Source organism: Ostrea edulis, chromosome 3 (genome assembly GCF_947568905.1).
Source record: "Ostrea edulis chromosome 3, xbOstEdul1.1, whole genome shotgun sequence".
Taxonomy (NCBI): Eukaryota; Metazoa; Mollusca; class Bivalvia; order Ostreida; family Ostreidae; genus Ostrea; species Ostrea edulis.
The window spans coordinates 8,298,498-8,311,432 of NC_079166.1; the positions used below are offsets into that span (position 1 = coordinate 8,298,498).

Here is a 12,935-nt window from a genome sequence, read left to right on the forward strand (position 1 = left end):
TATATCTTTACTGACAGTAAAGATATATTCACACAAAAAATAGTTTTTATTAATTTCTCTTATTACACAATACACAACACAATAAACAAATCCCACCCAAAAAACAAAATTATAGACACAACAAGCACACAATACCCAACACTTACACACTTCTCACCAACGATAAACACGGAGAAAAATTAAACGCAATCCACATAGAGAATATAATGATGCACGAATATTTCATTTATATCACTGAATGATGACACTAAAATCACGTGCGCATCAAGGGATTTTAGAATGTTCACTGAGGTAAATGCCGTGCACGAATTGGCCGATAACACTGGACAGTTTGATCGGTGTATGAATTGGCAAGATTTACGAACACTCAAGCTGCATGTCCAAACAACGTACACTTTTTTGATTGAACATCTTTAGTCACCTATGTCCAAGCAGTCAACCAAGCTGTTTTAACATTTCTATGATATATTTTGTCCTTCATGTCTGGTACCAAAGCTGTCCGTAAATAGAGTTTTAATAGAGAAGGTAATCACACAATGCTGAACATGCAGGTGGTTGAGAAATTATTATTTCTTTGATTATCAAAATATGAAAAATGAAGTAAATTTCATAGAGTACAATTTCCAAAAATAAACCTTATCTAATTGTTTATCACTGGCTTCGATACGGGTATTCATCGGTATTGATGTCGCTAGATCTATCGAAACATGATCAGTCAAGCGTCTCTAATCCCCAAAGAGACCAAGAAATTTACGTGGTGACTGCCTGGGGCAGTCAAGGTGTGAATGGCTTATTATTTTGAGAATCACTATTGAATAATTAGGGGTTTAATACGTTTTTGTCACAATTTTTACAACGTAATCCCGAGTCCCGGCATCTTAAATTGGGACAACGTAATAACGAGGTCTATTTTATATAGGTTTGTTAAGAAATGGTTTTGTGCTTTGAAATTCCAACGTAATATGCGGACTAACGTAATAAAGGGGGAACGTAATAATGGGGTTCCACTGTAATAGTAATATCTAAAGTTAATGCATTCAATAATAAGCTCTAGCTTTCCCCTCTTCAATTCGTATTTCATCAGAAAACTTGAAACTTTTGTACAGTATAAAGGGTTATTTTTGCACTCTTTTTTCACACTTGTAAACTTGCAAACAATTCTTCCTCATTCTAAATTTGCCCAAATACAGGTGAGATATAAAAGAGGAAATAGTTTTACCCACTGACAATAAGGTGAAAGGGTATAAATAAAATCGGGGCAAATATTTCTGTGCATATTATACAGCAATTATTTTGTGATAACACTGAATAGGCATTTGCCTTTGAACACCTTACCTGCCATTTCATAAGCATCCATCAACTGTTTCTCTATTTCTGCCATGCGCTTCAAAAGTGTAACAGTTTTTGGATCTGAAGATGTATTTTCCAATTTCTTCATTTCATCCACATAGCAAATAGAAACAACTCCTGGGTCTAGATTTTCATCTATTTTCTGCAATGCTTTTTCCACCTGTTCCCATAATTCTACGAAATCTGCAGTGTTTACCTCAGCAGACGTAGCATGTGCAAAGAAATCATTTCTACAAAATCGAATTCTTTCAAGGGCAGCAAGAAGGCTAGAATCACTGTCCATGGGTTTTTTGCCCCAACAATTCTGTTTCCTTTCTTCTGGTTCGATTTTGTAAGGGCACACATTTCTTATAACAGTATACATCAGCGTGTAATCAAGAGAATTGTACCGTACAATCTGGTTTTGCGGAGGCAAGATAATCTTCTTTTGAGCATCATGAAGTTGTCTCAGCTGATTTAATTTGTTTCTCTTTTTGTAAATTTCTTGGGTAAGTATGACTTCTCCACCTTTAATTTTGCATCGCAGTAGATCGCGTACTGCATCGCTACAGACATCCAGTAGTAGACGCGCTAACAAGCAAAATCTCTCTGTTGCAGACGTTGCCTCATAACGTCCAGTTTTTAATGGTGGAGATCCGACATCCATTGCTGCCTGTGCATTTACCGACTGCTGACGAGTAAGTAGCCTACACAAAAAGGATCCAAACACAATTGTCTTTCATTTGTAAAACACAAATTTCATTTCATGTAATGTAGTACATTTTACTGTATCTATATTCATCAGTGTTTCATCACCTAAGCCATCTTGGCCTTGCCGTTGTTTAAGGTCACAAGGTCAAACACCAAAGTGAAACAAGGTCTATACACAAAATATGAAAGCCTTACCTTAACTAGTTCAGGAGATATTAAATAGGTCAGAGTTTTTTTCAAAAATAGGTCAAACTCCAAGGTCAAAAGATCGAACAAGGTCTTGCCATAAAGAATCTATACAAAAATATGAAAGCCAAACCTAAAATACTTTTGGATATACTTAATAGCTAGGTTATGTTTTCTGAAAAATAGATCATATTCAGAGTTCAAAGTCACAAGGTCAAAGGACATAATATGAAATGAAAGGTCTTACCATAAGAAATTTAAAGAAAAAATATGCAGGATCTACCTTAATTAGTTCAGGACATTTTTATCAAAAGTAGATCAAAGTTCCCGGTCAAGGTCACAAGATCATGTTACATTGAATCACATGAAAGGTATTTCCGTAAAGAATGTCTACACAAAAAATTATGAAAGCCCTTGCTTATATATAAATAGTTCAAGAAATATTTTTAAAAATTTTCGCACTAATTTTGAATGTAAAACTTTGATCCCCTATCATGGGCTAAACCTACCCATGTGGACCATGATTTGATCAAACTTGAATCTACTCTATGTCAGAAAAATTTTCTGTAAGTTTCCTTTTTGTCTGACCCAGTGGTTCTTGAGAAGATTGTTAAAAATGTTCCCAATATATCTTGAATGTAAAACTTTGATCGCCTACTGTTTGACTTGACCAAACTTGAATCTACTCTATGTCTTGAAGTTTTCATGTAAATTTTCACTTTCCTGACCCAGTGGTTCTTAGAAGAAGATTTTTAAAGATTTTCCCTATATATTTGCATGTACAACTTTGATCCCCCATTGTGGTCCTACCCTACCCATGGGGCCCATCACCGGAAACCCATGGTCGGTTGCACTTCTTTTACTTCCCGTCGGACACAATGCTGATATTTTCGCTGGAGGGTGTGTTTTGGCTTCTTTATGTGATTGGTCGCTTTACCATTCCTTATTGCGATATTGAACCAATGAAAAAGCCCCCCTCCCCCCTTTATTTCCAGTGTTCGGGAGCATAGAAAAACTTGGTTTTCGAAGCGAAGATCAAGCTTTCAGCAAGATGCTTTACAACTTCTTTATCAATTTGTTTTAAAATTAATTTTATTAAAAATATAAACATACCTAACAACTTATCTCTTTCCTCCTTTATCCAGTCAACTTTCGTGACCATTGACTCGTTGAGTTTGCATACCCAATTTAATTTATTTGTACAAAGGCTAAACGCAAATGATGCATCTGTTGGCCGGGTTAAAGTTGAGGCACTGTAGAACATAGCTGTACTGTTCAAGTGAAGGTTTTGATGACAGAGCCCTGTAACCCTGATCTTTGATAGTGGCACAACAAAACACACACACTTTCATGGGTGCCACCATCACTGCTGATGCTTAGAATTCAGGGAATACTTATGCCGATTCCCATGGGTCCAAGACAGGTCACGTAAGGCCATGCATTTTAATGAGTTATTCAAAAATATTGATGTTGGGTCCCACGGGAACAGACATGATTCTACAGTGATGTAGAAAAAGTAGAAGGGGTGGGGGTGGGGGGTAATGGGGGTCCTCCCCACTGGGTTTCAGGCAACTGCAGGGGGCCCCAGCGAAAAAGGCATAATTATTAGTTTGACTTTAAGAAGCCTTTCTGAAAATGAATTCTGTGAACCAATTTTAAGGTTTTAAACTTTATAGAAATTCCAATAATAGTAAGCAAGTATTGGTTTTCTAACCTTGTTTCAGGCAAAGGTCGTACACAATCTATTAAGGTTCTTCAAAGGCTGGACTTTATCAATCACCTTAAACATTACTGTCGTCTCTTTGTACTACTTTTACGGACATTTTTTGTAAGGCCCATGTGTATACAATCATTGCATTAATTGTGCTGATTGGATTATACTATAATGATTCAACCAATCAACGAGAAGAATACAATGAGGAAATACTGACCGCTATGTAAAATTCAAAGTCAAAACTGGATATTCCGGAAAACAAGATTCGTAAAAAGTGAAATTTAATGAACAATAACCTAGAAATTTCCAGAAGCAAAATTGTTATATAGAGAACAGATTTTTCCAGTCTGAAAAGCAGAATTCCACTTTAAAGTGGAGAAAAATCATGTCAGTGCAAATGACTGTGGGTTTCCGACGATGAAGGGGGTCATGATTTTAATAAACTTAAATTTGCACTATGTACGGAAGCTTTCATGTAAAAAGGTATAGGGCTTCAGCTGACGAAAATGGCCCACTCAGAAATTTAAAGGGAAAACACCGGTCTCCAATAATAGACTGGTGTGTTATATTTAAATATAAGGCCAACGTTTTTAATGTTTCGTTCACCAAAATAAATAATTGTTGCAGTTTAGCATTACTGACATTTGATTGAGTGTTCCTTAATCAATAAACCATGTTCCTATGTGGAATGAAGAACAGTACAACATTTTCATGGGTGCATTCATATCACACAACAACCTTTTTACATATGGCATTACTTTAATTCAAGGTCACTGTCTATTTTTTCACATGGCTGCAGCACCTTTAATAAATTCTGTCAGTTCATTTGCCTTTGGTTGATAATTCGAGTGTTTTAGCTTTGCCTACATAAAAGAAAGCAAATGTGGGCAAGCTCACATACCCCACACTCCAACATTGCTTGACAATGTCTCACATAATAAATTGTAATGCTATGCATTACTGCAAGAACAGGACAGATGGGCTCAGAATTCTAATTCAAAAGGGGCATAACTCCCATAAAAATTATCGAATCAGAATTTCCTGGTAATATGCACATCTACATAGTGTGTCCTTATTAACTACAAAGTTTCACGAAATTCTGTTGAGCTGTCCCAGAGCAGAGCTGCCAACATTATAAAATGGAAAATAGTAAGGCCGGGGTTATGGGGCTGCCTAGGCCCCCTGCCGCTGAAGATCTTTTTATGAGTAAATATGTAACCTGAGCAATTTTAGGCACATTTCAAATCCAAATTTAATGAATTTAGACATACTAATTGTTATGCATTTAACAACTGCAAAAGATCAAATACATCTTTTATTGATTTTACTTTCTAAAACTTGTGTAAAAAATATTGTTACATTAGTATAATATTATATAATTTTACAGTCACTGTGTCAGTTATTCTAGCAAGTTTTTTATATATATATATATATAATTTTAGTTACTGAATCAGTTATTCTGGCAAGTGTTTTTTTATGTCATTTTCGTCGCCGTGAGAATTGTTGAAGTTTGTCAAACAGATTGTACACTTATACAAACTCCCCCTTTCTGACTTTGAAACGAATAGATGTTTACAGTGTACTTGCATATTCTTCTTTGAATTTCCATCAACACATGCTTTACGTTTAGTAGCAGCTGCCATATTGTTTATTTCAAAGCATTAAAATGATCGAGACTTTGTATAGATATAGACTATGCAAACAAACGTAGTAACGACTATAGTTTGTTTATTATAAAAGTAAAAACCAATGACGGACAGCTATAAAAATTTTGAAATGAAAAATAAGCGGAAAATCGGAAGATGTACAGTGAAATCGTAAGACGTATTTTCGGCCCTAAAATCGTAAGCCTTACGCGAAAATCGTGAGGGTTGGCAGCTCTGCCAGAGGAGTTGTGCTGACAAGAACAGGACAGGCGGGCTCAAAATTCAAAGTTCATAAGGGGCATAACTCAAGCACAGGGGCTTCTTATCCATTTTGTTCTCAATCTATATATAAATATCTAACAAGGGATGACACGATAATAGGATACCGGTTGTAAACAATGCTCAAAATCACCTTAGTTTCAAGAAACAGATCGAATCTTCCTGTCCAAAGGGTGTTAAACATCTCGTAATACAAGTCCAACGTAGTCCGATCATTTCATATTTAACTTAATGAGTTTTATAAACGAAAATAATTCAAGCTGTCTGCGTTGTCGTCGATCATGCACAGGAAAAGATAACTCCTGCAATGAAACTAACGTCCAGCTTTTGGAAACTCTCGGGACTGCATTCAAAATCAGGCTGAAATAAAATATTACCTTACAAAGAAAAAAAATCCCGTTTTAATTACTGTTATTTGCGTTAAAAAAAATTCTAGGTTTTTCGTTCTAAATATAAACAGTGTACAACACTCCAGTCTATAAAACTCATTAAATTCAACATACAAGGATTGGACTACGTTAGTTTCATTGCCAGAGTTATCTTTTCCTGTGCGTGATCGACGACAAAGCAGACAGCTTGAATTATTTTCGTTTATAAAACTCATTAAATTAAATATGAAATGATCGGACTACGTTGGACTTGTATTACGAGATGTTTAACACCCTTTGGATAGGAAGATTCGATCTGTTTCTTGGTACTAAGGTTATTCTGAGCTTTGTTTACAACTGGTATCCTATTTTCGTGTCATCCCTTGTTAGATATTTATATATAGATTGAGAACAAAATGGATAAGAAGCCCCTGTGACTCAAGGACCAGAAAAATTATTGAATAAAACTTTCCTGGGAATATGCACATCTACACAGGTGTGTTCTTATAAACTACAAAGTTTCACAAAATTCTGTTGAGTGGTCTCAGAGGAGTTACGCTGACAAGAAAGGGACTGACGGACGGGTGAAAATCATTGCGTGGGGTATAATTATATCATATGACAATTGCTACACGAGTTTTCATATTTACTTTTATTAATTTGAAGAAGTCAAACTAGTTATTTCCCCCCTTGGCCTATTTTTACCTATAGTCTAGTCAATCTAGCAAATCACCTCAAAGTAATTGCAACAGAAACAAACTAGATGGAATTTACTAAACAAAAGCGTGGTTAACAACATACAAAAAATCGGACAAAATCGGACAATGGGATATATTTCAAATTTAGACTTAAATGTTTTAGTAAACCATCGATATTTTGTGGTGTTTACGGCACGCCGTACAGATAAAGGGGAGTAATTTAACTGTGACAGTCATCGGAATAAAGTTATACACGACGATCTAAAGTGCATGTAATAAAAAACGCGATTAAACAGCTTAACAGTTGTATTAAAGAGGTGATTTTAAGACCCTCTATATACATACATACAATATTGCTCAGCATCTCATATTCTTTGACGACTTCCATTCCCGGGGAACTTTCGGAACAAAGCTTCAAAATATTTTGTTTGACCCTTTACTGAATTAATTTTAATTATGAAACATAATATTTACTTTAGAAGTTATGAATAATCAATTATAAATGAAATCATAAAGAATTAGTGTCAATTTACAAGGCTGAATTACGTTTGTTAAAAAAGAAAGTATGGAAAGCCATTAGGGTTAAAAGTTTCAGTTATTTTGTATCTTCATCATTTGAGCAAGCAGAGTACACAGATCGAGTGTTATTTATAATCATACGTTTCTTTTCTTGTTATTCGATTAATTAGTTTCAACATTTGTCATATTAAGTTTTAAAGTGGGGAGGGGGTGGGGGGTCTTGGTGAAAACTATGTGAACTTAGTTTTTTGTGAGACATTGAACTTTTAATCTTGCCCCTAAGTGAAGAATATCGTTAAAATCAGACGTCTTTTTCGAAAACGAAGTTTGTCAATCCTTGCCATTTCTACATGCATTCACAGGATGCGACACAACGTCAAGAATGTTCGGCATCGGAACGGGTCCTATATACTTAAGAAAGTAATGGAATGTCAAAATGTAGACAAATCGCGAACAAATTCTGTATATGACTAGTTTTTAAATGGAGGCAGGTTTATGACAAACAAGTTGATGGTGCAAGGGTTTCAACCGTCTCATTTAAAGTCAGCATTTCGCAGATTCTATGGTCGTTATAACAATCTACTTTGCCAATACAACCTATCATTGGGTCAAATCTGTCTGACTTGTTTCATATTGATTGTTAGACCGTTTCTGGCACAGTGATATTGAATAAGGGCAACTCCGATTGCCTGATCAAGATATAGGGCTCACGGCGGGTACAACCGGTCAACAGGGGGTGCTTACTCCTTATAGCCCATAGGCACCTTATCCCACTTCTGGTATATCCAGGGGTCCGTGTTTGCCCACCTCTCTATTTTGTATTGCTTATAGGAGTTACGAGATGGATCACTGTTCGTTATCTTCACCTTCCTAAATGAGGATTCCATAGAGAAAAAGATATCTTCTGGTGTCGATGTCATATCGACTTTGTACGATGGAATACCATAGAGACACTTATAGGAGATTTGCTTTGTGAAGTATTGTCTAACACAATATCATTTTTATAAGTTCAGTCATTGCCACTAACTATTAACTACAGCTGCAGAAGAGGAGCACTGCAAGAATTTTTTTTCATATAGTGGACTAAAGAAATGATTAATTTGGATCCTTCGAACTGGGGCTTATCACTGCTTTCAGCAATTGTTGTATCCGTTAAAACTAAATTACAAGTCGTGCCAGATAAACTTTCGAACGTTATTCGCTGTAAATGCAAGGCAAATTGTGACACTAGCCGTTGTACTTGTAAAAATATGGACTGAACTGTACTGCAATTACTCAAATGATCACTTATATAATTATTAGGCACGTAGCAACAATGGATCTACCCCCTTTTATCATTACATGCAAAGTTGATATATTTTTACGTACAAAGGTAGATTTTTAGACAGATTGGTTGCCCTACCTCCTCTTTTTTTTTTTTTTAAAATAGCATTGTCGTGAACTGTACACAGTAGAAGTGTAAAATTGAACTGAGAGAACAACCTTAGCCCCCCCCCCCCCCCCCCCCCCCCCCCCCCCAAAGGATTTTTATAACTTTGGATTAAAATTTACTTGTCAATTTTCAGGCAATATTGTGAAATTATCTTCAACCCCCAACCCCACACCCCCATTTTTTTTTATGATGCTGCGTGCCTGATTCATTTTGCTTTTAATTCTAGGTGTCCATTGTTTTTAAAACAGATTACTTCTGAAATTCTCGGTATTAATTGCACAATAATTTGGATAGAACTAAACATCAAATACGGTTATACCCCCCCCCCCCCCCCCCCCTTCCCAAACTCTAGAATTTGACAAAGTGCACATATCAAAGATTTCTTTATAAAATCGAAGAAACTGAATCTTGTTTCGTCATAGATGTAGTACAAACTGTTAAAACTCAGCTTAATAAAGAAGAATTTGGTAACGTAAGCTTTACTATACACTGTTTTAAAATACTACATGTATTTATGTGAAACATAGGACCGGAATGGTAAGTGTGCCTCCAACTTCCGATGTAAGGGGAGTAACTGCAAAAATGTCGGTCATCTTTAACAGACCATTTTTGAAGGGGCATTTGTTTTGTGTTAACAGTTTATTTTAATGTATAAATCTTCATGTGGTAACTCATATATATGCCTAATGGACAGGAAAAAGTATTTTCTTCCAAAATCCAGTTTTTAATGATTTTTGTTGGAAAATGATTTCAGCCCAAAATTCGGAAAGGGAAAATAAATTTTGGTGTAGAAAAGTTTAGTTGTGGATTTGGACATTTTATTCTTAAATTTATAAGACCAATCTTCTATAAAACAGTCATGTCCTATCATTTCCAGTTTTTCACTATTTTTGTTTTAGAAAAGGTAGGTTTTCCGAACTAAAATGGTACTTTTCATATATATATTGCCAATAATATATATATCTTACTTGTTGTACAGTTTTTAAACTAAATCCTAACCTCAATTTTTATTGGTAGCTTCAAATGTATGAAAAAATGTGGGTTTTCTTCTTAAAATTTCAATCTTTAACAATTATATTAAAAAAAGCAAGATTTTACCCAAAAGTTACAGTCAGGGAAAAAATATATTCTGCTGTCAAAAGTTTTAATCGAACATTTCCAGGTTGAAATTTGAAATATGAAACTTATTTTTACTGTATGTTACATGAAATGAACCTTTTCTTCAATTTCCAGTTTTTAGTGATTTTCATGAAAAAACACATCATTTTACCCCAAAATTCCAATTTTCCCATTGAAATACAAAAGCTGATATTTAATATGTTGTTTGCATGTGTTTTCTTGCATGAATAATCAAAATTTCATTTCTGTTGCAATTAGTTTGAGGTTTTGCTCATATATGAGCTATATTGACTAGTCTACTATTAATGCTGTGCATTTGTGATTTCTTGAAGTATTTGTTTAGTTTTTCGTCAGCCACAGTACAGGTTGTACACAGGAATATGTTAGTGTAAACAAACTATGAATGCGGAACTACAGTGATCTCAGAATAAATTCCGTTAAGTCGTAACTTGCAAATATTGGATGTTATGATGAAAACGACGAATATTTGTTAAAATATATGTATCACATTTATAAATGAAAAACAAAACAAAAAACCCAGAAAACGACCCCCCCCCTCCACCAAAAAAAAAAGAAACAAATTGAAAAGACCCCCCCCCCAAATTTTTTAAAAATTGGAAAAACATAGACTCAAAACTCAGAATGTATGCTTTAAGTGTAAGATTATCGAGCACCTAAACCACTAAGCTACCCAGGCATGCAAAGAGGTAAGAGCTCTAAGGGCCAAAATCGGCCCCATCTCAGAAATGAACGATGTTTTTCTGAATACATGCTATAGATGTCTATTTCTTAAAAATAATACAAAATTGTATTAAATTTAAAATTGAAAGGACTCACGTTTGACAGGTTGCTAAATCTCCAGATAAATTTTGAGAACAATTTTTTTTTCATATATTTTAGTCATTTTCAACATGAGGGTTACCTTAAACCAAATTTTCTCAAATGGACTAATATGTACAGTAATTCTCAAACAAGATGTACTGTGAGCAATGCTCACTAAGAATACCCCCCCCCCCCCCCCACCCCGCTTACCCCAATCTCCCAAAGGATGTTGTTAATAGGTATAAATTACCTCTTTCCTGAGTGTAAAAATATGGTATGCATTTGTAGAAGAAAATGGAAGATATAGTCCGAACACAAATCCATGGCATAAACCTATAATTTTGACCTTGAAATCAAAGGTCAAGGTCATAAAGAGGTCATGAATGTACATGACACATAGTCTCATGGTGATACACTCATGTCTTATGGTATGACTATGTCAAAACCCTATAATCAATTTTGACCTTGAGGTCAAAGTTCAAGGTCATATACAGGTCATGAAGGTACTCGACACATCGTCTCATGGTGATACACTCATGTGTCAAATATGGTATGCCTATGTCAAAGAACAAAGAAGTTATGGCCCGGACATGAATCCATTGTAAAAACCTTTAATTTTGACCTTGAGGTCAAGGTCATATGAAGGTCATGAAGGTACATGACACATTGTCTCATGGTGATACACTCATGTGTCAAATATGGTATCCCTATGTCAAAGAACAAAGAAGTTATGGCCTGGACACAAATCCATTGTAAAAACCTTTAAATTTGACCTTGAGGTCAAGGTCATATGGAGGTCATGAAGGTACATGACACATCGTCTCATGGTGATACACTCATGTGTCAAATATGGTATGCCTATGTCAAAGAACAAAGAAGTTATGGCCCGGACACAAATCCATTGTAAAAAACCTTTAATTTTGACCTTGAGGTCAAGGGTGAAGGTCATATAGAGGTCATGAAGGTACTCGACACATCGTCTCATGGTGATCTACCTGTGTGCCAAATACGGTATGCCTAAGTCAAAGAACAAAGAAGTTATGGCCCGGACACGAATCTGCACAGACAGACAGACGGAAGGACGTACAGACAGACAGACAGAGTGATTCCTATATACCCCCCGAACGAATAATAAAACAAGAGGTACTGTGAGCAATGCTCACTAAGAATACCCCCCGCTTACCCTAACCTCCCAAAGGGTGTTGGTAATAGGTATAAACTACCTCTTTTCTGAGTGTAAAAAACAAATGGCATGACAAACCTTGGGTATTCTCGTTTGTAGGGAGAAATGGATAGGAGATGAAATTAAATGTGCATTTTATCATGATCTTTGCTTTGAAGGGGGAGCTACTTCGATGTCCAGTGCACGTGACCTTTGGATCCCAAAATCGATAGGGAACATCTTCATCCCATGGGTAGTCCATATGTATGATATGGTGACTGTAGGTGGAAAGGATAATGCTTTAGAGTCCGGAAACCATATTGCTACTTCAATGTCCAGTGCGGTTGACCTTTGACCCCAAAATCGATAGGGAACATCTTCATCCCATGGGTAGTCCATATGTATGATATGGTGACTGTAGGTGGAAAGGATAATGCTTTAGAGCCCGGAAACCATATTGCTACTTCAATGTCCAGTGCGCTTGACCTTTGACCCCAAAATCGATAGGGAACATCTTCATCTCATGGGTAGTCCATATGTATGATATGGTGACTGTAGGTGGAAAGGATAATGCTTTAGAGCCCGGAAACCATATTGCTACTTCAATGTCCAGTGCGCTTGACCTTTGACCCCAAAATCGATAGGGAACATCTTCATCCCATGGGTAGTCCATATATATGATATGGTGATGGTAGGTGGAAAGGATAATGCTTTAGAGCCCGGAAACCATATTGCTACTTCAATGTCCAGTGCGCTTGACCTTTGACCCCAAAATCGATAGGGAACATCTTCATCCCATGGGTAGTCCATATATATGATATGGTGATGGTAGGTGGAAAGGATAATGCTTTAGAGCCCGGAAACCATTGCATCTACAGATGGACGGACAGACAGACAGACGGACAACCCGATTCCAGTATACACCCCCCCCCCCCCCCCCCCCCCCCCAC

General features: G+C 36.2%; 1 protein-coding gene across 2 annotated transcripts in view; it reads right to left on the minus strand.

Moving 5' to 3' along the window:
* LOC125674575 (uncharacterized) overlaps positions 1-12,935 on the minus strand; it is a 57,846-nt gene that overhangs the window by 23,668 nt on the left and 21,243 nt on the right. For both annotated transcript variants that reach the window (XM_048911743.2, XM_048911744.2), the window contains one exon: positions 1,336-2,036. In XM_048911743.2, the coding sequence (XP_048767700.2) occupies positions 1,336-2,036 (701 nt within the window). The remainder of the gene's footprint in view (positions 1-1,335; positions 2,037-12,935) is intronic.